Genomic DNA, 27,504 nt, shown 5'->3' on the forward strand with positions numbered 1-27,504 from the left:
GTCCTTTGCAGTTAAAACTACTGTTCTTCCGAAGATGAAGCTTTCCCCGGTCGTGGTAATTTTGGCAGCATTTCTCGCACTGTCCCAAGGTACGTAATTTGTTTTTCTTATCAAGTTTTAGAGTGTTAACGCTCTTCAAGATCGTTGCAGTTGATGTAAGTTGTAGTCAGAATTACCATTTACAAGACCGTGCCTCTCCATTATTCAAAATTCATAAAAATAGAAATGAACGATCATCGATAAGATACTTTTTTTCGTTTTCGATCTAAGCTTTAAAATGATCTCAGTCCAAACATCTTTATGACTTCACAAAACAAAAGCTTTTACCAAAGACGATGTTGTTTTATTGGCTTTGAGTGTCGCTCCTTAAGGAGTGCATCTGCTCTTAAAGTTGTATGGTTCTCTTCTGGTACTCATAAATCTCTTATGAATGACCAGACCGTCTCTTTTCAATAATCAGGCCTCCATACTGAAGATGTTTTAGAAAAGTAAGCTTTGGACCTCTACCAGTTTTCTTTTTTATAAGTGTCAGTAGAGGAACATAGAAAATCCAAAACACATTAGGCAAAAAAGAAGTTCACCAATAAGCAAATAATGATTTTGTCGATCTCAGCACAGATATGGAGCAAAAGGCGTCAGAAATCGTTGTTTGCAATAAAATCATTAAAAAAATCTTCATTTATCCCTCAAGGTTGTGGCAAACGTCACTTCACCTCTCGTGTCGTTGGCGGTGTGGATGCCCCTAAGCATTCCTGGCCATGGCAAGTCTCACTGCGATTGAGTATCGACGACCACAAATGTGGCGGTTCCCTGATCAGTGACCAATGGGTGGTGACAGCGGCGCATTGTGTCATCTTTTTCAAAGAGTTACTCAGCCTTACCTTATTGAATGTAGTAGTTGGTAAGAAACTAATTTCCAGACTAGCACTATTTGGAAGATTAAATTTCAGATAGTGTTGCAAAGAATATAATTGAAATTTATTAATTACTTATACCACTTTCACTTCCACAATTCCATTCCAACAAGTAACATCAAGTAAGTTTAGTACATTGAGTAAGTAAGTTAACTAGTACATTGAGTAAGTTAACTAATACATGTGTGAAGAATTTGTCACGTGTTGCCAACTTAATCAAATGAACTTTAAACCTTTAAAAGAAAAATATTAGTAAGAGAAGTTTGGCTGATCCATCACCCCTTTGCTATTTTATTCTGTGTCGGAGATACCTGTTTGGTATTCGGGGTGAGATTTTTCCAATTGTCAATTGTTTTGCTGGAAAACAGCACAATACAGAAATAAATTATGATTAAAAGTAGATTTTGTGCGCTCTCTGATTGACTGATAAGATATAACATAGAAAGTTAATTAACAATTAAATATATATAAATGAATAAGAGCATTATTACAGTAACATTAGTAAAATAGCAGTTGAATGCATGATTGCAAAACTACACTATTCACTATGAAACGGAACCCCTCCGCTTTGAAAACATCGAGTTTCGCTTCCAATAAAATATCCTCAACTGTTTATCTAGAAATCGGTATTTCCAGTTGTATTCTTTTTATTCAGATACAAACAGAATAACCAGACCTGTTCAAACATACTACGACATGTCCGAATTTGTGCTAATATCTATTTCAACCTGTGTAGGGGCACACAAACGACTTGGCACTACCGATGCACAGCAATCAATAAAAGTGGAAAAGATCTTCATTCATGAGAGTTACGTATACAGCGATGCAAACCGTGGCTATAGAAATGACATCGCTCTTATAAAACTGAAAACACCGGCAACGCTTAGCGACAAAGTGAATACTGTTTGCCTCCCAGCAAAAGGATCCCGAATTCCTGCCGGGAAAAACTGCTATCTCACAGGTACGGTGTTCGGACATATTTGTCGCCCGTTTTGTTCTATACCAGGGGGGGGGGGGGGGGAAGAAAGTCGGTACTTTTCTTTGAATACATAGCAGTGCCTGGAAACGGCGCGAGTCTATGTCAATCAAGCCGTTACTAAGAAATACGTCAAACCAAAGTTTTGTTTTCTCAGAAAGATTTAAATATCAATGACTGCGTGCATGTGAAATGCGAATTGTCGCGGTGTTTGCGTTTGACGTTTTACGCCGCTGAGATGTTTTTGGCATTTTCAGCCAGATTTCTCATGTCTCACGTCACTGACAATGTTTTGGCGGCGTGGAATAAAAAGCGAAAAACTTCAAAGAAGCAATCAAAATGCAAATAGCTATTGTGTTTTGTGCACGGTCAAGGCCAAATCATGCCAACTAAACAATGAACTTTGTCAAGCTATTCACTACACCCTTAGCAACCATTCAATAGCTACTGCGCAGTCTCGGTTGCCCGGCACCGCTATGATTACTTTTTGAGTCGTGTAACAAAGGAAGTTTCTTCCCCCCCCCCCTGTTCTATACGTATCAATATATCACGAATTAATGAATATTACCATTTTTAAAAAATAAATTAAGCACGGATATCCGTTTTTTCAGGCATATTGACTTGCTTTAAACAAATTTCAAAGAAAGAAAAAAATACTTTATAACCAGATTAATGCCCAAAACGCTTCAAATATCATTCATTTTTGGAAGCAGAAGCGCATAAAAAGAACGAACGCACTCCATCACCTTATACACGTCTACACTAGGTCTGAGCAAATAGGCAAAATCATAAACGTTGTTCATACTTAATTCTTGATTAAAAACGGTTTGTATCTGATCTTAAAATTGGTTTTAAAAAGCTGTTTAAAACGTTTAAAAACTGAATTTTCGGTAACTCTCTGTTACCTTCATCAGTGTTAAATTGGTTCAGTTCTTTTTTTGCATAATAAGTTTTTATACGCCGCCGGTCTCTAGGGAGTTTCCCAATGCTAAATAAACTTGCGGAAAATGTATACATGTTCGTTCACGCAGTTAATGTCCTGGGTGGAATGTAGCGCTCCTAGGAAAACTACCTAATTCTTATTGTGCTCATTCTTGTGAGATCATCATTAAAGGTTTTAAAATGATTGCGTCCAACCCCGTCTATAAAGAATCAATAGTATACTGGGATGTAAACGTGTGATTGTTCTTTATCATTTATACTGCCTTACATTTTTGGTGATCGAGTTAATGATCGTTAATGGCTATTGCAATGACGTCACTGGTGGGCAATAGTATGATGTAAGCTAGCACGCCAATTTATTCATGTGTTGCTTTGTGTGATGCTACTCTGTTTTTATTTGAATAGGCTGGGGATTAACTGCCGGAGGTGATTATCAAAGTGAGGCTAACACTCTCCAGCAGGCAATGCTACCTGTCGCCGGACACAGTGACTGTAGCAGAGTGAACGGCCCTCGTGTTGATGAAAGGTCGATGCTGTGCGCTGGTGGACAAGGCAAAGGTTCATGCAAGGTAAATAAGCCATACTTAGGGCCCGTTAGAACAATTATGGTGTAATATAATTTTTTGTGTTCCCATTGGCCTAGTTCTACCCTCAATGGTGCTGGCTCACGCAAATTCCATCACGGCGCTGTTACCTTTGTTATTTTAGTCTACCTACGGCTTTTTAACGTTCAAAAGCTGTTAAGCTGGATATTTTGTGTGACGATTCTTTGCCCATTGTTTTTTATTTAGCCATGGTATCCATGTTACATTCAGGTTTAGCCAAATTTCGACTTTTCAGATATAGCTCTTTGCTCTATAAATAATATTTTTCAAGGCAACAATTCACTGTTAGTGCATTTTGGCATCCTATTATAGTTTTGGAATACTTTTGCAGGGACCGCGGAGAGTAGTACAGAGGGAAGTCGACAAATACCACCTCGAATTAGACGCTTTTATCGCAGCTGGAGTTCGTTTTTTGGCAAGTGTTAATGAGTCACGGTAAATTCCCCGACTTTGTTTACCCACGCGGAAAAAAACAAAATTTGCATACCATGTTCAGGTCGCGGCTTCATGTCAATTGAACATTTGTGCTTTTTAGTTACATGGCTTTCAGCAAGACCTTGTTGACCGCGAACAAAGCAAGTCAATTTGACAAGTTTGTTGAGCAACAAATTGAGCGAATGCCTCAAATGTCGGGCCCACTTCGTGAAGTTGTCCGTAATATACTGGATGAACCGATCTCTCTTGAAGTGCAAAAGCGTTTGCTAAAACCGTTGCTTCCACAAAAGTATCACTTAAAACCCCCGAAGCGACTTCGTCGCGAGAAAAAAAAGGAGCAACAAAGGAAGATTATTCAAAATGAATTTGATCCTTTTGTACCACACGAAAATTGGGTGGTAACAAATTATCAGAATGAGATTTTAAACCTTCTTGATGTCGCGGAAGAAGAGGGGGAGGAAAATAGTGGCCGGCGTTTTATTCGATGGCGCTTCATTAGAGGTCTGGAAAAAGACCTTACACCAAACTTTATGGAAAAAATTCGAGAAAATGTAAACACAGCGTTTTATATCAGGCATGTTTACTCGTATCAGTTGCGCAACATTGAAGATGATACGGTCATTGTTTACTACATTAACAAAGGCTCACCTTGGATTCATAAGCTTTCTGCAGCGGAAAAATGGTTGACCGAACAGGAGACAAAACGCCTGGCTCCTGACAATATTAAAAGACCTTCTACAAAGTGGAAGTTTGAAAGCTTTTTTAATGTTGATGTAAAGGTTGTGCTTGACCGACAACCGCTGTTAGGCACAGGCCCCTTACCAGACTGGCTGCGCAACCTTGCTCATGGCCGGTCGATGGTGGCGCTAGATACCTATCAAGATAATTTGTGTCTATGGCGTTGTATTGCTGTGCACCGAGGAGCGCGTATTGATCGAAGCACAGCAGCAGCCCGAGGTCTCGCAAAGAGTTTTTTCAAACTCGAAACTGTGCCGACTGACTGTCCAAAAACATCTCTTGATGAATTAGATAAAGTTGAAAGGCATCTGAATCAGGGTGCCGCTTTTTCTGATTGGCTCGGCATCCGAGTTTATGAGCCTGTGAGGGTAAAAGATGAGGAAGTCGTATGGCACCTAAAAAGAAACCCTCCAGCTGTGCTGAAGAACATTCTGACAATCGGCACTTTCGAAGGGCACGCGTTTGTCATTAAGGATATTAAAAGGTTAGCCAAGACGTATGCATGCGCCCATTGCAACGCGAGATTTACACAAGCTTGCAACCTTAAACGCCATTATCAAACTTGCAGCCAAGGAAAAACAATAATTGATTGCCCGGGCAAAAAGGTTGAAGAACCGCAGACAAGCTTTGAGAAGGCTTTCTATCCAAACCATCAAGCTTCCAAAGAATCGCTTCGGTGGCTTGACCAAGAAGCCAAGCGGCGGAAAATTCACATTCACCACGCAATGTGCGGGCATGGTGGGGCGAGCGTTGGGTTGAGCGCGCACCTGTCGACGGGTACGACCCTATTTCCAAAACTGTATTTCAATACCACGGTTGCCACTGGCACGGGTGTCGAAAATGTTACCCGCAAGATCGTAACAAAATCATTGACCGCAACGACCAAACACGCGAAGACAGGTTCAAAGCCACAATGAAACGTACAAGATTGCTACGAAGGGCCGGCTACCGCGTGATCGAGGCTTGGGCGTGCGAAGTAAGGAAAATCGTTGTTGATACACCGCGGGCGCAAACAAAAAGCTACCCGCACGCGATCTTGTACGATTTCGAGGCGTATGGCGACAATAATCAGAGAAAGGAACCAACGCCAACACTCACGATCGAAAACGCACACGTGCCAATCTCGGTAAGCATCGGTGACACCCTTGAAAGAGAGCCCACCCACATCTGTGAAAGAGACCCCGCGGAGCTGGTCCGCAAGTTTATGGAAGAGCTGGAGAGACGCGGAAAAAACATCCGGGCTCAAGTAAGAGCGAAATTTATGCCAAAAGACGTGGGCCTGCTTCCAAAAGCGCAGCGACAAAAAATTGAGGAATGGTGCAACCAGGTACCTGTAGTTGGGTTCAACTCTGGCAGTTACGATCTGAATCTGATCAAAAATAACTTTGCAGACCGCCTTGCTGACACAACGGGCAAAGTCAGAGTGGCAAAAAACTGTAACAAAATCATGTTCTTGCTCACTCAGGGCTTCCGTTTCCTTGACATTATCAACTACCTTGGGCCAGGAACAAGCTATGAAAAGTGGGTTAAGGCATACGGCTGTGAGGCTACGAAATCGTGGTTTCCTTATGAGTGGTTTGACTCCCCCGAGAAGCTTGACTATCCAGGGTTGCCGGATTATCTTGCTTGGTATTCAAGGTTGAAAAACTCCTTTGTGCTTAAACTTTCAGAATGGCGAGCCTGCAAGAAGCTGTTCCGAGAAAAGGGAATGCGAACTTTTGCAGATTGGCTTCGCTATTACAATAACCTTGATGTGGCTCCCGGCCTAGAAGCTCTAGAAAAAATGAAAGCTTTTTACACTGAAAAGGGGATAGACATCCTAAAAGATGCCGTCAGTATTCCTGGTGTGAGCTTACATTACCTGCTTCGGGGAGCGGTCGAGAGGGGGGCAGAAATGCACAGCCCGAGCGCACAAGCGTATGAGATGCTGAAAGGTGCGGTTGTTGGAGGCCCGAGCATAGTATTTACAAGGTACCACGAAGCTGGATTCACAAAGATAAGAGACCACCAGTTTGAAAACGCAAAATTTTGCAAAAACATCGTTGGCTACGACGCAAATGCCCTCTATTTGTCAACAATGTTAGAAGACATGCCATGCGGAAAAGAACAACTTTGGTACCATACAGGAATGGAAACATCTGCTGCCTATTATCTTATGCGAAACTTGAAGGGAGAAAACCCTTTTTTATATATACCCGCCGGATGGTTTGGATTTGCGGAAGTTGACATAGAAATTCCAAAAAATTTGTGGAAAAAGTTTGAAGAGATGCCGCCATTCTTTTACAACAAAGAGGTGCCAGCCGAAGCCGTTCCACAACACATGTATGAATACTTGAAAAAAACAAAAAGAAATCGTGGAGATGGTAAAAAGCTCGTTGGTGCCCTTTCTGCCAAAAAAATTCTTTTGTATGCTCCACTGCTGCGCTGGTACGTGGAACACGGGGCGGTGATAACGGCGGTTCACAGAACAATTGACTATCAACCGAAAAAGATCTTCCCCTGGTTTGTGGAACAAGTGACAGAGGCGCGAAGAACGGGGGATGTTGATAAGAGCAAGGCCTTGCTGGCTGACGTGTTTAAGCTGTTAGGAAACAGTGCATACGGGAAGCTGATCGAGGCCCTAGAACGGCAAACGAATGTGATATACACAAAAGATGAGAAAGTGGTTGATAGAGCTCTACGAAGTGCGTATTTTAGTGACTTAGATGAAATCGGTCAAGCGTATGAGTTGGAAAGCCGCAAGCCAAGGATAACAATCAGCAGGCCTTTTCAAGTTGGGATCGCGGTTTACCAGTTGGCAAAGCTGCGCATGCTCAAGTTTTACTATGACTTTTTAGACAAGTATTTTGATCGAAAGGACTTTGAGCTAATTCAGATGGACACGGACAGCTGTTACATGGCCATTTCTGCTTCGAAGCTTGAGGACATCGTAAAACCTGAGCTAAAACAAGAATTTGAGGCCCAAAAAAAACAATGGCTGGCTTGGGACAAGTGGAGCGGCCGCACCCCTGGTCTCTTTAAGCTTGAGTGTACGGGCAGCCGGATGATTGCTCTCTGCTCAAAGTGTTATTTTATTGATGAAAAAGATGTAGAAGATGTAGAAAAAAAGAAGTTTAGTACCAAGGGGATGTCAAAGAAGCAAAACGAAATAAGATGGCAAGGATTTAAGGCCGCTCTGAATGGTCATAAGGACATGGCAACAAACAGAGGCTTCCGTATGAAGGAAGGAAAAATGGTAACTTACGAGCAGGAAAAACTGGGTTTGAGCGCCTATTACGACAAACGTTGGGTGCTTGAAGATGGAATACATACCGAACCGATTGAATATCACGTTTAGCTGGCATTGACTGGTGGAAGGGCGGTATCAGGAGGTACTACGAGCAGCTCCTCGCGCACAAAGCCACGCTTGGGGCGGTCTTGCAAGTAATACAAAACAGGTTCGTTCGGGTTCATTACAGCTCTTTCAAGCGAAAAGACTTTCAAAGACCAGATTGGATCGGTGGCACGTTTTCCGCCACCTTCTAACTCACCCGGCTGGTACAAATATCTAACATTCACGGAGGAGGGGAGCTTTTTTTCGCTCTTACCAACAGGCCTCAAATAAGGAGTCGACGGCTTGGCAGCAACGGCTTTTAATTTAATAGCTTCTGAGGGTTTTTTGCCCGTCAGCCGTGTAACTTCGTTGTTCAGAGCGGCAATAACTTCGGGTAGCCTCTTAACCCACGCTGTCGACCGCTGGCCAGATGGCAGGGTCAACTCGACACTGTACTGATAACCAAACAGGCGCTCTGCCAGTGTGCGGTTGAAACGTTCAACAATGGCCTGATCTCTGTGAATGTTAACACGCCCGCGTCGAATAGCTGTTTTTTGATTTTCCATTTCTTTGGTAACAGCGCCCATGAATTCGCGCCCGGGGTCAACTTGCAGCATTTGTGGCCATTTCAGTGCACTACGCCTGTAAATTGCCCGAAAACCTTTTGCAACCTCAGTTGAATCTTTTGAGGTCAAAGGCTCGGCCTCTTTGTAACGGCTGGCAACGTCAACAACAGTCAACGCGTATTTGTAAACTTTTCGCCCTCGCGGCAATCTGTCATGAGGAAGAAAAAGAAGGTCCGCCTGGTGGACCGCGTTAGGAGAAGATACATCAAACTTTGGACGAGGAACGTATCGTGGTGCGGGAAGGTAGATTTGCCAAAAAGCTTGTTTTCCGAGCCACCTTTTTGCAGTATCTTCGGAAACCTTTGCGGCTTTGGCTAATTTTTTTATTGCAGAAATTCCTTTCCAGTATCCTTGAGGGCTGTAGTAACGTGACTCCAATTTATTATTTTCCATTTGAACTTAAAAGACTTAATATAACATGGAAGAAAAAAAATATTTTGGCGATGAACCTTGTTTCCTTGCGGGCTGTAGTAATATGGCTCCGATTTATTATAATTTTGTTGACTCTTTTTGGTCCGGGTGGCTAAAAGACAAAAAAAAAATTGGCGATGACCCTTATGGTCTGGGCGTTAAGTGGCTAAAAGACAAAAAAAAATTTGTCGCTGACCCTTATGCTCTCGTTAAATTAACAAAAAAAGATATCCAAAATTTCTGTTCGGTTTTTGTTGCGGAAAAGAAAACTTTTGAACCAATCGTTTTTCAAGAACCCCACGGTTTTGAATATCTGGAAGAGACAGAAAGAAGATCGATTCCGCCGGTGGCGAACTTGTCATATTTGAAAACAGTTTTAACAAAAAACGGTATTGTTTGGCAAGATTTTGATCCATCAAGGCTGCGATTTTTGGCAAACGTGGTGAAAGACTGCCAAAATTATAAAAAAAAAAATATTAACTACACCTGTTTTTTGTATTTTTATTTCAAAAAGCTACCAGATTCTTGGCCAAAAAAAGAAGAAATGATCAAAAAGCTGGCGGAAAATTTGACGAAAAATAAAAAAACGAAAAAAGCTGCCGAAAAACATTTTCAAGATTGGTGGGAGCGAGCGCTGTCAGTGTGATTTGAGTAACGCAGTTTCGTTTTTTTCGAAGAGAAGGCACTGTACTTTTTGACGATTTCTTGGTATTCGTCGTCAGAAATTTGTCCGTCTTCAAGGGCCGCAGAAGTAAGAGAGTTGATTGCTAACAGAGTTTCTTCAGCAAGTGAAAGTATTTTTTTGTGTTTTTTTGCTTTTTGCAAGAAAAACTTGACAGTGACGCCCAAAGAAGTTGACGCGAGAGAAAAAACTGTTGCTGTCGCAATCAAAGGCCCTCCAACGACAATGCCGACAGCGGAAAGCGAAGCTGCGAGACCTGAGCCGGTAAGAATCGTCGCGGCACCGCCCGTTAAAGCGCAAGCTGTCTGACAGCGAGTATGCCAGCGCTTGAATTTGGCGGAAGTCTTTTCGTAGTGGGCCTGCTGATTTTCCAAGGTCAGTTTCATTGCCTTGATTTCGGCTCGTCTGTATTGGGTAGCGGTGGCCATTATACTTGAAGGCAAAAATTTTTAGATTTAATCGCAATAATGATTGACCCATTTTCCTGTTTTTTTGTTATAAACTGTGGCTGAGCAAGAAGGGTCTTGGTTTTCTGAAGGGTGAGTCCAAAACTTTTTGCTGAAAAAACCCGTTTTGGTGTTAAAAGCACCCTTAGCTATGTCTCCTGACCAATATTTTTCAAGAAGCTTTTTATCTCCACCAAGGGCTCCTGTGATTGCCATGGCGGCATCTTGCGCTTGCTGAAAACCAGGAATTTTTTCTCCGATTTTTTTGTTTACGGTTTCTCCAACCCCTAAGCCAACCTTCTGCTTTGATGCAATCACGTTTCTTGCCAAAGTGTGCCCCCACTGGCGCTTGTTTTTGGGAACTGCGTCAAGCGCTTTTACCATTTTTCTATCCGCCTCGTGTTTACAACTTTTTTCGTTTTTTTTGCCGGCGCAAACAGCATAATCAACGTCGTGTTGCATTGCGACAGCGTCTGTAGCCCCCGTGGGTTTTTGCTTGATTTTGAGAATTTTTCCGGTTTTTGGATCGTATGTCAGCTGCTTTTCAAGAGGATTGTAAGGCCCGGTATAGTTGTGCCCCGGCAGCGTCCACCCTTTTTTCGGTTTTGGTAGCTTGCCGATGGCTTTGTGGATGTCGATGCCGGCCCCCGTTTTGTTGGAAACGAATCTTGTTTTGGTTATTCCGCAGCTGGCGCATTTGACTTTTAACATTTTTCGGCCGTTTTTTGTCATTTCGATTTTTTCGCTTCCCGGCACATTGGGAGTGAACTGCCTTTCTTTTACGCAATAGACCTTCATTCTATACCTGCAGAAAAAAATTTTGTTTTTTGTTTGGCTTTCCAAGCGTCTTTGGTGGTCCAAAAACCTTTTACCGGGTCATATCGAACAACCTTTGTTATGCCGCAACTGATACATTTGGCTTCAAGTATTTTTTGACCTTCGATGTTTATCGCGGTTTTTTTGGTGTAAGGCTCGTTGTAAGTGCAACGCCTTTCTTTCACGCAGTAAACTTTCTGAATTTCCATTTAATTGTTATCTTTTTTTTTGTTTAATTTATGTGCTTCGAAAATATTTGACATTGTCGCTCACTCCTTTGAATGCTTGCCCTGCAAGTTTCGCAGCTGCCGTCGCAAACGTGGGAGAGGGGCCAGACAAAAACATGCTTGCTCCCTCGGCGATTTTGTCAACTAAGCGTGGCTTGTGCCTTGCTAAAGCGCCTCCTTGGCTCTGGCTTTTCGAAAGGAACCTTGTCTTTGTGATGCCGCAACTTACACATTTGGCTTTTAACATTTTTCGGGCATTTTTGGTCATTACCACTTTTTCACTACCAGGCACGTTGGGGGTAAACTTTCTTTCTTTAACGCAATACACCTTCATTTTATACTTGATGCAAAAAATACTTTTTGACCACAGCCTCGTTTTTCAACAAATCGCCAGAAAACATTTCAAGAATTTTCTTAAACGACCGCCCTTTGTTTCGTTCGTTTAAAAAAAGCAAACAGTAGTAACCGCACCGCACGCTTTTTTCCCACTGAAGCTGGTTGTCGTTTCGCAAAAAGCTCTTTTTTCCCGCTAGAACAAGCTCATTTTCCCATTCTGCGGGTGGAGGCAAACCGAAAGAGTCAAAGTACTCATAGCTTTCTTTTTCTCTTTTTTGAAAGCAACAAACCCAATGGGTGCCAAGGCCGCCCAAGTCGTCCATGTTGATTATGCAGGGAGAGTGATTTTTTGGCAAAAATTCGTTTCTTGAAAAAACACCTTTTATCGGGATTTTGAGATAATCACACCACGCAAACAGGTCAAAATCAGTTAAAGGAACGTCCTTAAAATTCATTTTTTTTCTCCCCAAGTTCCAATAAATGGAGGCGGCCGCCGCATCACATTTGCAGGCTGGACCCTCATACCATTTCCACCTTTTGGTTTTACCTGCAACCCTTTGCCAAGAACTGCGGTTTTGATGATTTTAACTGCGTTTTTAATCTGCGTTTTGCTCATTTTCAGATCAACCCCCCTTTTCTCGCTAACGGCTTTTTGAATTTTTTTGATTTGCCGCGAGGTCAGATGCAAAGAGTCTCCATTTTTTCCCGTAATGTCTTCGTACTTCAGTCTTAGCGTGATTGATGTTTTGTTCAAAAACGCCTTGGCGAGGCTGTTTTTTTGGCCCTCAGAAAGCGCAACCTTGTGTGGGTAGTAAGAAGACATCTTATATATTTTATAAAAAATTTAGACAACAACCAGTTCGTTACCCACCTGCCTCAGAACCATTTCGCTTTCGTACATAATAGCAGCGAATATCGTGTAATTCTGGGCATCTGCCGCTTCATTTAGCCTGTAGTGAAAAATCAGCTGCTTCGGATCGTTTGTCAAGTTATCTTTGTTTTCTCGAAGGTCGAAGTAAATAAAAGGGTAAAGTGTGCTAAAGTTGCTTGTCTGCAGCTGAACTCCTGTATTGTAATCATTCTTTCGGTAACGGTAATTCATCACGTCGTTGAGGATTCGCAGCTTGAAATTTTCGTCATACTCCAGCTCAGGATAAAACTGGGAAGTACCGTACTGCAGCCTGCAAGTAGCGAGCTTTGCTGAGCCATCTCCGTCAATGTCAAAAGTGTCAAAAAAGTACGGGTTCTGGGTAAGAGTGTTCACTTTTCGGGTCTGCTGGATAAAGATGAAGACATGCTTTGCGTTTTTAATTCCAGGACTTATCTGCCAAGTTCCGAAAGCAGTGCGTTGGCTGGTGCTGGGCTCCACCATTTCACTCATGTAAGTCCACTTTCTTGGTTTTAAAAAGTCTTCATTCGCAAGCATTTGCCCTTCGCTCGTGAACCGAAGCATTGGAACCCACAGCTCAAGGGTTCTTACAACAATTCGCCTGTTTGTGCCGTCGTTCTGCCAAATCATTTCTGCGTCAGACTGAAGTTGTATTTCAAGCTCAAGCGGCATTGGTGGCAAAAGCTTGTCACTGAGCTCTTCAAAAAAAGAGTACCTGTTCAGAGGAATGATAGTGTTGACCGTTGCACCCGCGTGGGATAACAATCCCCTTTGTCGAATTCCAAGGTTTGTTGCGGCCGCTGCTGTAACAAAAGTGTCATCCGTATCAAGATACCAAAACTGGCTTTTAGCCACACTTCTGGAAAAGTCATCGGAATAATCCAACAAGTTTTTGATAAATATCAGCTTGTGAGCGTTGTCAACGTTATAAAGAGGTTTTCCCGCAGATTTTACCACAAGTTTATTTATCAAAGAAAAAGATCCATTAATCGGCGCTGAACGGGTGTCTCCTGCAACAGCAGCCCCATCTGCGGTTGCTTCGAATGTAAAATCTGCACGGATGTAAGCGTTGTACCAGTCGAACCAGTTGTCTCTGTCAGTCACAGAAAATTTGTAGCCACTTTTTGCCTGTAGCTGATTGTTTCCAGGAATTGTTATGGGCTTGTCTAACCCAAACCTCATAAACTCAGTTTTTTCCAAAAACTTTCCGCTTCTGAACATCGCTCCCAAAACCAGGTATATATATATCCACAAAAAAATTAATTTTCTGTAATGATTCGGTTCACCTTCTCCATCTTTGCTTCTTTTCTTTTTAAAATATTTTCAAGCTTTTGTCTCGACGTTTGGTTGAGTCCTTTCTCCATCGTTGCTTCTTTTCTTCTTAAAATATTTTCAAGCTTTTTTCGGGAATCAGGTAAAAGACTTTTTTTTCTTTTCAAAACTTGCTGAATTTTTTCCGCGCCGCGCTCAGCAACTTTTTTGGTGGTTTCAGCCGTTTTTTCAGTGGCTTTTTCAGCTGCTTTTTCAGCGGCTTTTTTGGCTGCCTCTTCAGCCTTTTTTTTTCCGCTTTTTGCAAATCGTTTACCGATAGACATTAAAGTGTCTCTTACGACCCCGGTTCCTTTGTGCCGATATCTGTAGTGACCTCTGTCGTAAAACCTCGTCCATTCGCTTGGGTGGTTCATCCTATACTTTTCTCAAAAAATCATTCTTCCTCTTCGATAAAAATGCTCAAAGCGACAGGTTGATCGTTCAAAAAAAGGTCATTTCCAAGTCCATCACTAATTCTGATTCTTATCGAGTTAATTCGGTATTTGTTAACTGGATGCCACAAGAGTCGACGGGGCTCTTTCGAAAATGGGTAAGAGATTTCGAGAGTCGATGTTGACAACGTGTACAAAACATCGTCTTCAATATTGTCAACAGCTCTTGAAACAAGGTCGCAATGAATATAAATCCAGTCTACCCCTCTCGTCAAGTTTGGCACATGATCGCCAACGTTGTTCGTGTCGTTCAAGATTTTTTTTTCAAATCCAATAAGATCTGAAAAATCACCTGCGCTTAAATCAAGCTCGTAATCGTTGGCAATCAAAATTGTGACCCTGTATGTCGTGGTATAAAAATAAAGTTCAAAAATGTTTTTTGAATCATCAGTTTTTCCTGTTAGAGTTTGAAAAGCGTCGTTCAGGTCTTTATAATCATACATTCCATCAGGAATGGTAACATCAATCCAGTCTGAGTCACTTTTTTTCTTCCATTTAAATTTGTTATTGTTATATTTTCCTGAAACATTATACCAAGAATAGCTCATTGTTACAAGCTCGTTCATTGCCGCTTTGTACCTTTTTGAAGGGTCCAAAACGATCGGGGGAGTAAAGTGAATTTTAAAGTCATGAGGTTCATTTCTTGCATCACTCTTTTTCGCAATCGCGGAGTTGAGCAAAAGGTTAAGATGTTTCATCTTATATACTTATGTAAAATTTTTTTTGCTTCTTCTGTTGACAGCACTTTCTGTTTCGTTAACATTTGCAGCAATAAAATTATTTGACTTCGCAACTTTTTCGGAGTGTTTCCTGCATCAATTGACCCGAGGCTTATATGAAGTCTGTCAACAAGGTCGTTAACATCAACAACACCGCTCCCCTCTTGATCCGGGGGTTCTTTTTCAGAAAATAAAGAAGATTTTGCTTTCTTTTCTCCCCTTCTTTCTAAAATTTCGTCTCGGGCTTTTTGTATGTCTGGAATAGTGTAACCGTGATATTTTGATTTCGGGCTTTTCACGAAATAGCCGGGGTTGTCTTTATTTTTCGTTAACATGCTGTTCAGCACCTGCAAATCAGTTGATTCTGATCCCTTGATTCCTGGTTGTTGTGGTGTTCCCCATTTGGCTCGTTCAACCGACTGAGACAAATCTTGCGAGGGTGTAGCATCTCCATTTTTTGCATCATCACCCCCTTCTGCATCATCATCACCTTCTGCATCATCATCATCATCTTCCTTTTCCGCAAGAGGTGGGGCTGGTGATGATGTTAATGGTGGTGATGATGTTGGAGTTTCGTCTTCGAAATCTTGGTCAGATTCCACCATCGAATAGTCAGGCACTTCTGGTGACGGCGGCGGAGTTGTCGGGGGCGTTTCTTCATCTGGCATAAAATTTTCACCAAAAGGGTAGTTAAAGTCAAAATCATCCAGGTTATAGTCTGGCCCTTCTTCAGCATCAGTTTTTTTTCGTTCATCCGTTTGCGCTGTAAAGGCGCGGTCAAACCTTCGTGTCAGCGGTTTAAATACCTCCTCACCTGAAAGCTGTCCAAATTTTTTTGCAATCGCTTTGTTTTTCATCGCAGCAAGTATTTTGGCATTTTGCCGCTCAACAGCGGCCTTTTTTTCAGCAAGTGTTTGCCATTTTTTCATCGACATCTTTTCAAGTATATATATATAATCAACGAAAAAATGAAGATTCCGAATTACGATCCTGAGTTTTATTCGCAAAGTGCTTTCAAACAGGGGCATACAAGCATGCCATCTGACACTTTTCGAATGCTTATTTGTGGCCCAAGCAACTCTGGAAAAACAAACATTCTTTTACACATGCTTTATGAGCTTTTGGTTTACGACAAAATTTATCTTTGCGCAAAAAACCTTCATCAAGAAAAGTATCAGTTGATTCTTGACGATTTTGAAAAAAGAGTCAATCCTGAAACTGGTTATGAAGTTATCGAGGCAACCAACACTGTTATTCCCCTTGAAGAACTCACAGATGACAACCAAAAAATAGTCATATTTGACGACATGGTTTGTGAAAGCAATCAAAACGAAATTATTAATTACTTCATAAACGGAAGGCATCGGCAATGCAGCGTTATTTATCTTTCTCAATGTTTTTTCAAAGTTCCAAAAAATATCCGTGACAACTGCAGCCATTTTTGTATTTTTTCGTTTCTTCCAAGAGAAAATAATCGTATTGCTGATGAGCTTGGCATAAACAGAAATCTGCTTAATCTGGCAACAGAAACAAAATTCTCTTTTTTGTATCACGACAGGCCAAAAAAAACTACGAAAAAAAATTTTGACGAATATATATAATGGGTGCTTTCAACGGAGACACAGGCCATCCTTCAGACAGCTCTTCAACAACTGGCCCTCCCGGCCCCCCTGGCCCAAGAGGTTCGATTGGCCCTGCTGGGCATAAAGGCGACACTGGCCCCCAAGGCCCCCAAGGTCCTACTGGTCCAGCTGGTCCTCAAGGTTCTCGCGGTCCTACTGGCCCCGCTGGCCCGAAAGGCGACACTGGTCCTCAAGGCCCCCAAGGCCCAACTGGCTCAAGAGGTTTCGTTGGTCAAAAAGGCGATAAAGGTGACAGCGGCCCAACTGGCTCTACTGGTCCTGCCGGTCCACAAGGGCCCCAAGGTGCAACTGGCTCTTCTGGCCCCGTCGGTGCAACTGGTCCTGCTGGCCCTGCGGGTCCGAAAGGTGAAACAGGTCCAACTGGTCCCGCTGGTGCCACAGGGCCTGCTGGGCATACTGGGCCTGCTGGAACAAAAGGGCCAAAAGGAGATGCCGGCCCAACTGGTCCTGCTGGTCCACAAGGTCCCGCTGGCCAAAAAGGCGACCCTGGACAAATGGGTGTTGTTAATCAAAATTTGGTAATGAACGACCATTCGATCAAACAGCTTGCTAATCCTGTTGGTGACCAAGACGCTGTAAACTTAGATTCAATGCAAAAGTATGTTTCAACTCACTAAATTTCTTCAGGGGTAAACGAAAATTTGTTTTCACATTTGTTTTTTTTCTGCATCTTCTTTTCAAGGTGTTACAAATGTTAACTCATTAACAGTTGTTAACAATTTTAACTCTGGTGTTCACTTACTCAAAGAAAGCGCTTTTCGTTTTAATTTAGTAAAATCTGGAAACGGTTTTAATTCAAGGTTTAAAATCGGCTTAACCGGGTTACCCTCTGGGGATTACACTCTTTGCGTTGAGTTTTTCTTTCCTAAAAGTGATCTTAACTGGAGTTTAAGTGCTTCATCACCTTTTGGTGGTAACACTGTCAATTATCATACAAAAAGATTCAACAATCACACGCCAAAATATACGAGAACAATCATTCACTCACAGAAAAATGCGTCAAACAGTGACGATAAACTTTTTATTGACATAACCAATCCTGGTTACTCGGGGTCACAAGCAAGTGAGCAAGCTTATTTGATTGCTTATGGTGTAAAGGGTTATCAAGCGGACGTGCCAAGCGATGTTTGTGAAAAACCTTTTATTATTTCTTGTGGAAACATGGTGCTTGAAACAAATATTGATATGAATGGGTTTGAGTTAAAAAACTATTTTCCAAAAATATTGAATTTTGTCATAAACGGTTTTTATGATGGAACCGATGGTACAATTACTCTTGGGGGCCGTTTTCACCCAAGTTCTGTTGTTTTTTATTCGGTTAAATTTAATTTTAATTTAAATTACTTTATTATGCCCGTTGATGGAAGAATTGAAGAATGGCAGTTTCTTATTTTAAGTAAAAAAGATGATAATGTTGTAAATGATGAAGTACAGGTGTTGATCAAGGTTCAAACAGAAAATGGTGGAAGGGGGTCAGCCACAAGCAGTCCAACCGTTTCTAATTTCCAAAAACAGGACCTAGTTTCATTAGAAGCATCAAAAGGAGACAAAATTTTGGCCGCAATTTCAAATAAAAACGGAGCAATAAATACAAAAACAGGTTTGTTAAATTTAATAATTACCGGTAAATATTAAGACGTACAAAAAAAACAGTTTTAAAAGAGTCAATTTCTTGTCAAGAGGTTTGCGACAAGCTCTTTGTCAAAAGTTTTCAACTGTGCGATCGCCTCTTCTGACAATAAAATCACTGTTTGATTGTTTTCTTTAGCAATTTTTTTATGTTGAAAAGTTTGTAAAGGTGGCCCAATAAACCTTTTAACTTTTTTTTTCCCACTTGTTATCAAAACTCCCTTTCTTCCTCGGCCCATCTTTGTGTATATTCCAATGTCTGCAAATGTTCAATTGGAATTCCTGCTTGCTCGCCCTCTCCCTCCTCACCCCCGCTCCCCTTTTTTTTTTAATTGAAGTTCATATTTTTTTCTTCCATCTTAGCGTTTAGAGATTCTACACGCCAGAGTCTTCCTCTATAATATCTGCACAACATTTGTGAATTTGTCCGTGATAGAGCCCTGAGAAGTGCTTTCTAACCGGGATTGAGTCATAAAATTCCTCTTTTGTGAAACTTTTGTCACAATACAGGCAAATTGTTGCTTCTGAAGAGTAACTTTTTGTCGCCATGTACTCATTAGTTGCATTTGTTCAATTGACATGAAGCCGCAAGCGGCATGCAAATTTGTGCGTGGGTGCCGGGGTTTACCCGAATGATATTTTTAGACGTTAGTAAGTTGTTTTCATTCCTGTGTGCTAAAATCTGAGTTCTAAGCACTCTGGAATGAAAAATCTATTGTTTTACACGTGCACAACTATTGTTCTTTTGATTTAATGCACGTGATATCAATTATGACTCCTTGCCGTCTAATTCAGTGTGGTATTTGTGGAATTACGTTGAGAGCGTGACGTGACAGTCACGGGCTTGTTTGAACATGTCAAGGGCTTGCCTGAACATGGTATGCAAATTTTGTTTTTTTCCGCGTGGGTAAACAAAGTCGGGGAATTTACCGTGACTCATTAACACTTGCCAAAAAACGAACTCCAGCTGCGATAAAAGCGTCTAATTCGAGGTGGTATTTGTCGACTTCCCTCTGTACTACTCGGAGAAGGAGGGGGCGAGGGGGGCTTTAGCCCCCCTCCCCCACTTTTTTGCAACAACAAGAAAAAAAGTATAATGAATTAAAAAATAAACGAGAATTCACTGAAAATATGTGTTTCTGGACGCCATATTATTGATTTAGTTTGTAAAGGACGAAAGTAACAGCAGTTCATTACCAAAATAGACTCACCTTCAACTTAGATACACAAAAAAAACAAGTAGATGCGGACAATTATCTTATAATCAAAAAATATTAGGCTACTACAGGATCATGCCTTTTATTACTGAAAAAACTGGCTTTTAAAGGGCGAGTGGTTCTTTCATGAAAAAGGCCTGCTTCATCATTGGTCAGAATGGATAAGTTTATAAGACAATACTGTTTGTTTTCGAGCTCGTGCTAAAGGTAATTTATTTGGTAACAAAGAAAGTGAAATTGTCTTTTCTGTTTTCATTCGTTCTGGTAACATCTCAGTTGCATGCAGGAACTTCAACAACAAGGCAAGGTTCTTGCCTTGATGTAAGATTCAAGGGTCAGTGAGTAATTGTATCGAACGATTTGTGGAGCAACGTCTCTTTATCGCAACGTTTTGTCGTTTGAAGCAATTCATTTACAAAAAAATTTAAGCGCTGAACGTTTAAATTTCAAATGCATTTTTTGGTATCTAAGAGAAATTGAGATCCAAATTTTCCCGGGAGAGCATGTCACCGAATTCCCCCCCCCCCCCCCCCCCGCCTCCAGTTGGTTTATGCTTCCGCGTTAGGGTTTTAGCCCCCCCACTCCAATTCTTCCTGCGCGGTCCCTGTTTTGCATCGATCCATGCCATTTACTGACGTCATAAGTAAAATAGTGAACTGCAAGATGACATCGTATGACTGTGGTGCAGGCAAAAGGCTATTTACTAAAGGCATAATAACTTCCAGCGACCTGTAAAGGTGTCGCAAATAAGGAAAACCCAAGAAGGGTTCCATCAACAACCCCCTCCCCCTTCCCCTCTGCCACCCTCCCCTTGTACTGTCTGAGGGGTGTGAATTTAAATTTGCGTGAGAGGGTCAACTTTACTGTCGATAAAATACGCTGACGTGCATAGTATTCACCTTACACCGAAAGGTCGGTCACGTTTAAAAACTGTGTTGCTTATAGGAGCCATCCAATTCCAGTGTTCAGAGCCTGATTCCTTCCTTAATTACCATGTAGTATAAAAATGATATAAACGAATCTCTATTTCTGTAAAATGTACAATCAGGGAGACAGTGGTGGACCATTTGTTTGCAACGAGGGTGGACGATGGGTCTTGAGAGGTGTCGCGAGCTGGGGAAAAGATGAATGCAGTACCGATTATTACTCTGTTTTGGCTCGTGTGAGCAGTTTTATTGACTGGATGAACAAGAAGATGTCAGGAAATTTAACAGATTTTAGTAGTTATATCATAGGTGACAAATTACTCCTTAATTTTGGCGCGAAATTTCGACGTTAATTTATAATTTCACATGTGAAATTATAAAATTGCCATGGCAACGTAGTTTTGGCAAGATGGCGTCCGGGTCAAAAGATGTTTTAAAGCTTAAAATTTGTACATTTTCGCTTAAATTTCATCTTAGCCAGCTAGCCTTGGCCATGTTATAAAACTTTTGATGATATTTTATATTTCAAAACGTCAAATGACTTCAAGACTTAAGCCAATTACGTAGATGGCATCGAGCGGAATTTGAGCGTTTTACACGGGCGCCGTTTTAAGTTCATTCAAGACGAATTGTGGTCATAATGCGAGAAATAGTTGACAGTTGATTCATCCTAAAACTTTTTGTCAACAGCAATAAGGAATTTTTAAAGGGTTTTCTTTAGAGACTAAAAAACTTGCGAACTTAACAGCTTAAGGCAAAATTTATAATTTCAACTTTTCAAAGCTCGGAGTTCGCGATGCAATATACCAGTCAAAAACCTACGATTGCAAGCGTTATTTGTCACCTATGATATTAAAATGTAATCAAATGGTATTCTCGCGAAATTAGGAAATAATTTCACTTGTATTTTGTCAAATATCTTCTCTCGCCTAAAGGCTCGGAAAATTATTAGAATTTTGACAAAATGCGCGTGAAATTATTTCCTAATTTCACTCGTCACCATTTGATCACCCATACTTATAAAATCCTCTTGCACTTAGATATTTCTTCCAGTTGTAAAGCAATCTCACAGATGTATGATTCAAATTAAACTATTCATGATTCTAGAAGCAGTACAAAAGAGGGCGATACGTATCATTTTCCCGTGTTTTTCGTTTGAAGAAGCGCTTGATAAGGCAAGTCTAGTCACTCTGTCAGGTCGAAGGCAAGCCCTGATGTAAAAACTGTTCAACGGCATATTAGAGACCACCACGCAGTAGTAATAAACCATTGAATGCAATGCTTTATAGTCTCGGCAATGCGTAAGGAGATGTGGATCACCTAAATTTAATTAGAATAGGGATGCATGTGTGACGACATATAAATGTCAAAAATAAACCACTGAATGCAATTGTCACACGACACATCTCCACGGTCTGGCCAAGACGCATGCGCACAGCCTATTAATCGTGGAGTGGCAGTCATGGACAGCTCTTTCGTCCTTGTTAGGACTCATCAGCATGGCATTGCCAGGCTTAAGGGTCTCATACAAGATCATAGTCCCCGCCGTTTACTCCAGAGGTCTACAGACGCGAAGGTTGCTTTAAACCTCAGCCCCATATAGAACCATATGGGAGCTGTGGCTGGGACTTTATAGTCTCGACAATGCGTCCTTCGCCATGCTGATGAGTACTAACAAGGACAAAACAGCTGTCAATGGCTGCCACTCCACGGGTAATAGGCTGTGCGCATGCGTACAGGTCCTGGCCAGGCGGTGGAGATGTGTCGTGTGACCATTGCATTCAGTGGTTTATTAATGCTAGTAGTTACAACCTCAGGAAGACAGGCAAGGTCAATCCCAGAGTCATAAAAATGGTAAGGAATCTGTACAGGCCCGCAAATGATCCCGGCCCGCAAATGATCCTGGGACCGCAAATGATCCTGGGACCGGAAATGATTCGTGTAAATGATACAACAAAATATTTGGAATGGCGTGGACTTTATAAATAGTCTACGGATGGTGATATTTACAAAAGACAAGCGCCGTTGCAAAAATGCAACGATAAAAAGCGGTAAACTACCGTGCGAAATAAAATTAACATGTGAATATTTAAGGTTTTCGTTTAGAAAATGCATCTCAAAAATATACATGAATCTTCGAAGATGTCTCTGCTGTCTAATTAATCACTTTGAATTTTTTCCTGTACAATGCTGGCAAGGTAAACACGAGCTTCCTTTTCCTTGGAAGCGCACAAAATTTCTACGTGCAAATTTCGGTGGTTATAAAACACACTTGTAGTTTATAAACCATTATTTGAAAACACATTTTCCTTCACAATTCGCTCTTGCAAGTATTAAGTTATTACAGTAAGCGATTGAGGTATTGAGTGTGAAGGGGTAAAACGTACTTATTTGAACTTTTCTTGGTGACCATGGAAACTTTCGTAGTTCAAAGAAGCCGAAGTACGCCGCCAAGTATGGTCTACACCACACTTGAGAACGCACTTGACCAATAGGAAATGGAAGCCAACTGAAAGCGCGCGCGTGCAGCGTTGTCACGATTCTGAAAAACAACTTGCCAGCTGAAATCAGAAGAAATTCAAAATGGACGGCTGGTGTTCGGAGGAGCAAGAGTCTTTTATGTAAGTTAACAAAGAAAGAAAAGAAAAGTCGATGCATATGGTTAAACTTATAATAAACTTATAATCCTATTTTAACTTCCTTTTTTTTTCAGAGACGGCTTTAACCATCGGTTTTCATTTCTACCACGAAATGCGGTTCTTCAAAACCAGCCACACGTGCAGCCACTATTTCAACCTGGCCACTTTTTCGCGCCGCAACAACTTGAATATACTTTATCCCGCCGACTCCTTAAAACAATGATTTCACAAGCGTGCAATCGTGTTTGTGATAACTATGCGTGACTGATTTTACCCCGCGAAAGATGATTGACAGCTTGTACCTTAAGTAATATACTTAGTCATCAAGTGTGAAGCCAGATTTTGTAAAATACGACTTAAGATTTTTAAGTGCACTTGATTCAAGTGCTGACTTGAAACTAACTTAGCTTCTAGTGTGAAGCCAAGTAATATTGTCACGAGTATAGCGAACTGTCGTGGGTCGTGGGTGGAAGTCGTGGGTCGTGGGTGTGGGTAAAGTCGTGGGTGTGGGTAAAAGTCGTGGGTAACCAAAAAATAAAATAAAAATTGAAATTGAAAAATCGCTTTGTGTACTTTGGAAATATAATTGGTACAGTTGTTGTTAGACTAGGGATTAAAGAAAAGAAGAAACGTAACGTCCATACCTTTGCTCCGTAAAGTCAAGTTTAAGCGGTTCAAAGACTTGTATTTTGCCCTTGCACATGTAGTGCCCACTCCTCCGCTCTCGTCAATGTAACTATAGAGACTATAGAGAGCCTGGATCAGGCTAGGCTAGCGCTAGGCTAGGCGCGCTATATTTTTGTGTCTGGTCGACATGTTTACAGCCAAGAGTAGCGCCGCTTGATATTTTTAGCAACTTGATTTTGTCTTGAATAACAGCTGTTTTATTCCAAAAATAATACCTTTATGACCACGATGGTTTATTCAGAAAAATATATTTTCCCGACCGAGGCTAATGAGGGACGGAGTGTTTTTTTTTCTTGGAAAGGGGATATGAAAATTTTTTCTCTGCAATTTTTTTAAGTGTTTGCACCTCTACAAACATTTATTTTTTCGAAATGCAAACTATTTTTTTGTTATAAATATCGTGTTTGCAAACAGTTTATTAAGGATTTCTAGGCCCGACAAACATTTTTTAAAATATTTTCACCCCCCCCCTCTCCAAAATAATGGTCCGTCCCTTAGAGAGGGAGTGAGGGGGGTGGCGTAAAAGAGAGGAAGACTTAAAGGAGCTTTATAGTATTTTATTTCTTTTGAGGTGAAAATTAAAACAGACACAAGAAAAACATTATTTTACTCTGAAAACATTTCTCTTTGTAAAACAAAGCTACTTCTTAAACGGTAGGACTAGGCTTTTATTACAGAGCACCGGCTTCTCTGATTCCTAGGTTCCAATTCCTCTGTCTGTCCTTTTTTGAGGTTGACATTCTTTCCCACGGCCACTGCACGCTCATATCGGTATTTTTAAGGCGTCATGGTAACTGAACAAAGGATAATAAACTTAAATCATTCGCCTTTTCGACCGACGATCCGGAAGAAAACAACGTGCTGCGAGTTATCCTGAGAATTACCCTTTTCAGATTTGTATATTTAGGTCGATCGATAATGCATTCCGATAGCGACCCTTCTATTTCGTACGCGGATGTAGTGAAACCAGATTCTCCGAGAACTTCACCACTGCGCCTAAGCAACAGCTGCTGGCTCAAATTCCAAGTTGAAGACGAGGAAGAGGCAATGCGAATCTGTCAATGATCAGGTAAATACCTGTTTGTCGTATTGTTTTCTTTAGATACAATACTCATATTTTATCTCCTTTACACAAAGCGATTTTTCAATTTCAATTTATTTTTATTTTTTTTTGTTACCCACGAGTTTTACCCACACCCACGACTTTACCCACACCCACGACCCACGACTTCCACCCACGACCCACGACCCACGACAGTTAGCTATACTCGCACCAATAAAGCACGTAAATGTTTTTCAAAGAATACAGTCAACTCTCTCTTAACGGACACCTCTATAAGACGGACACCTCCATAAGACGGATACTTGGTGATGGTCCTTGCCTTTTTTAGTCATTTTACTGTAACCAAACTCCCTATAAGACGGACACCTCTCTAAGACGGACAACGGACACTTTGAAATCATTAACGGACACTTGAGAAGTATTTTTTATCATGTTTTATTAGTAAAAATACTTCCAAACTTCGTATCGACCAAAAGCAAAGTTAGTCAGCGCCCTAAGGATACGTGTATACCACGCTTACTAATCAAAAACAATGACACTTTTACGGATTTCTGCTTAGGTGCTTAGGTGTATGGACACTAAAGAGGTCGTTTTCTACTTACAGTATTACAGTTTGTAGAAGCTCTCAATGTTTGCTTTACAAACAAATGCGGTCCTTTTATAATTTTAGTCTTGTTGCAGTTAGCAAAGGTTGGTTGCATCATGAAAAGGTTAAGCTTTATTATCTCAGAATTACTGGTGTCATGTTACCTCGAGTCTCTACAAAGTGGACACCTCTCTAAGACGGACAGCTGCAGCCGGTCCCGAAGGTGTCCGTCTTAGAGAAAGTTAACTGTACCAGTTTATTTGAAAGCCGCAGGTCATCACAGAAGGCGGGGGGAGGTGTGCATCCCCTGCATCCTCTCCCTAGATCCGCCCCTGGCGCACGCGCAAGAAAGGTAGGGGGGATTTCTTCCAGTGACACATGAAGATCAAATTGGGGGGGGGGGGTCGCTGAAACATGCTCCTGCTACATCAGCGTGTGTAGTTAACGGCGACAACCTTTTTCATGGTCTACACTCTTATGGACCAGCTGCCTGATTGAAGCCATCGTTTAGTAGCTTTCGATGCTTTGCTCGGTAGCATGATCAGATATGTGTATAAAATTGCGTGCAGGAATTTCGGCATCCGACCACGTGGTGATGGCGGTCGCACGCGAACGCACTGTTTTGTGTACGTTTTGACAAGCCACCTCCCAGAGAGAACTCCTTAAACATAGACGACAACTTGTTGATACCAACTGGGGGAGGGGGGAGGGGGTTGGGGGTATAATCATCCCATATCCCAGCCTATTGTTTGCCAAATTTTTAAAATCCTAGTCCCAGTTCTATTGTTTTCTGTCTGTGATCCCCATTCCCAGCGACCAAATCCCAATTCGAGTCACCCAAATCCCACTTTCCTAATAATAATTTTTCCAAATACCAGTTTCCATTTTACCTCTTCAGGCATTTCTTAATTACTTTTGTCAGCTCGGTGATTCTTTCTGTTTCCTTGTATTGCGTTACATGTTCATTTTCATGGTCAATTTAACAAATAGATTGCATTTTGCCGTGCGTCTGTTGAGTTGTAAATCACAGATGACGTCAAATTGTGGTAACAACAAAAAAGATGGCCCATGAGCCGCTAGGCGTGTTGATCACTGATGTTCATACCACATTTTGAGGGCTACTTCCCTGACTCCCTGAAAGCCACCATATTAAACCCGATTCCTAAGATTTCCCCTCCACAACAAATCGAGAAAGACCTGCGCCCAATCGCTCTCACCTGCGCGTTAGCTAAAGTGATGGAGGGTTTCACCCGTGCCCATCTGATCTCCCAAGTTACTAATAAGATTGACCCACGGCAATACGCGTGCGCTGGCCGGTCTACTACCGATGCGCTGGTTTACCTCCTTCAAGCGGTATATGAAGCAGTCGACACTGGGAACAGCGGCGCAAGGCTATTTATGGCGGATTTCTATAAAGGGTTCGACATGATCGATCACGAAGTTCTCATCAAGGAATTAGAGAAATTGGACGTGCACCCCGTTTTGGTGAATTGGATTAAGGCCTTCTTAAGCAATCGAACCCAGGCTGTGAGAATCGGGAACACTGTGTCTGATTGGAAGACCCCTAAGGGAGGTATCCCCCAAGGCACCAAGTTAGGAGTAATCCTATTCTCTATTATGACGAACAGCCTCCTACGTGCTTGGAACCTTAGAATTAAGTTTGTCGATGACACAACAGCCTTAGAAATTATCCCTAGAAATAGTGTAAGCTTGCTTAACTTTGCTGCCAACGATATTTTTGAATTTTCAAACGAGCACAAGATGAAACTTAATCCTTCTAAATGCAACGAAATGTTAATCAATTTTATGAGTAACCATAATTTTGTAATTAATCCTATTATACTTGGAAATAACGTAATCGAACGAGCCTCAACATACAAACTCCTTGGAGTTTACATCAGCAGCGACTTAAAATGGGACTACCACATAGACTATATTGTTTCTTTTGCCTCGACGTGAGGAGATTGTACATAACTACGACTTAAGATCCGGCACAAGTCGAAACACCATCAAACCTCGCAGAACGAAGCGTTCTCAGGCCTTCGTCACTTTTCGATATTACACCTCGAACTAGCTTGTTTATGATAGATCCTTTTATTGTATATATATTGTAATTTTTATATTTATAGTTTATATTTATACCTTAGCTTGTTTTTTACTCTGTAATTCAGTTATTAATACTGCAATGAGTGTCTATTAAACATTACATTATCATTATTATAACTGAACAGACCCACGGCAAAATGGAATCTATTTGTTTTATATAATAAGACTCT

General features: G+C 41.4%; 3 protein-coding genes across 3 annotated transcripts in view; all 3 read left to right on the forward strand.

Moving 5' to 3' along the window:
- On the forward strand, window positions 1-24,644 carry LOC144656425 (chymotrypsinogen B-like). Its single transcript, XM_078516645.1, has 6 exons — window positions 1-89; window positions 692-901; window positions 1,651-1,875; window positions 3,238-3,401; window positions 20,376-20,562; window positions 24,487-24,644. The coding sequence occupies exons 1-6, from the start codon at window positions 35-37 to the stop codon at window positions 24,642-24,644; spliced, it is 999 nt and encodes a 332-aa protein (XP_078372771.1). The 5' UTR covers window positions 1-34.
- The window catches only part of LOC144658167 (uncharacterized), a 60,447-nt gene that overhangs the window by 25,318 nt on the left and 7,625 nt on the right, over window positions 1-27,504 (forward strand). The gene's annotated exons all lie outside the window — the stretch shown is intronic.
- On the forward strand, window positions 16,439-17,098 carry LOC144656427 (uncharacterized). The gene has a single exon (XM_078516649.1). The coding sequence runs from the start codon at window positions 16,439-16,441 to the stop codon at window positions 17,096-17,098; it is 660 nt and encodes a 219-aa protein (XP_078372775.1).

The sequence above is a fragment of the Oculina patagonica genome, chromosome 6 (genome assembly GCF_052425735.1).
Source record: "Oculina patagonica isolate OP01 chromosome 6, crgOcupat, whole genome shotgun sequence".
Classification (NCBI taxonomy): Eukaryota; Metazoa; Cnidaria; class Anthozoa; order Scleractinia; family Oculinidae; genus Oculina; species Oculina patagonica.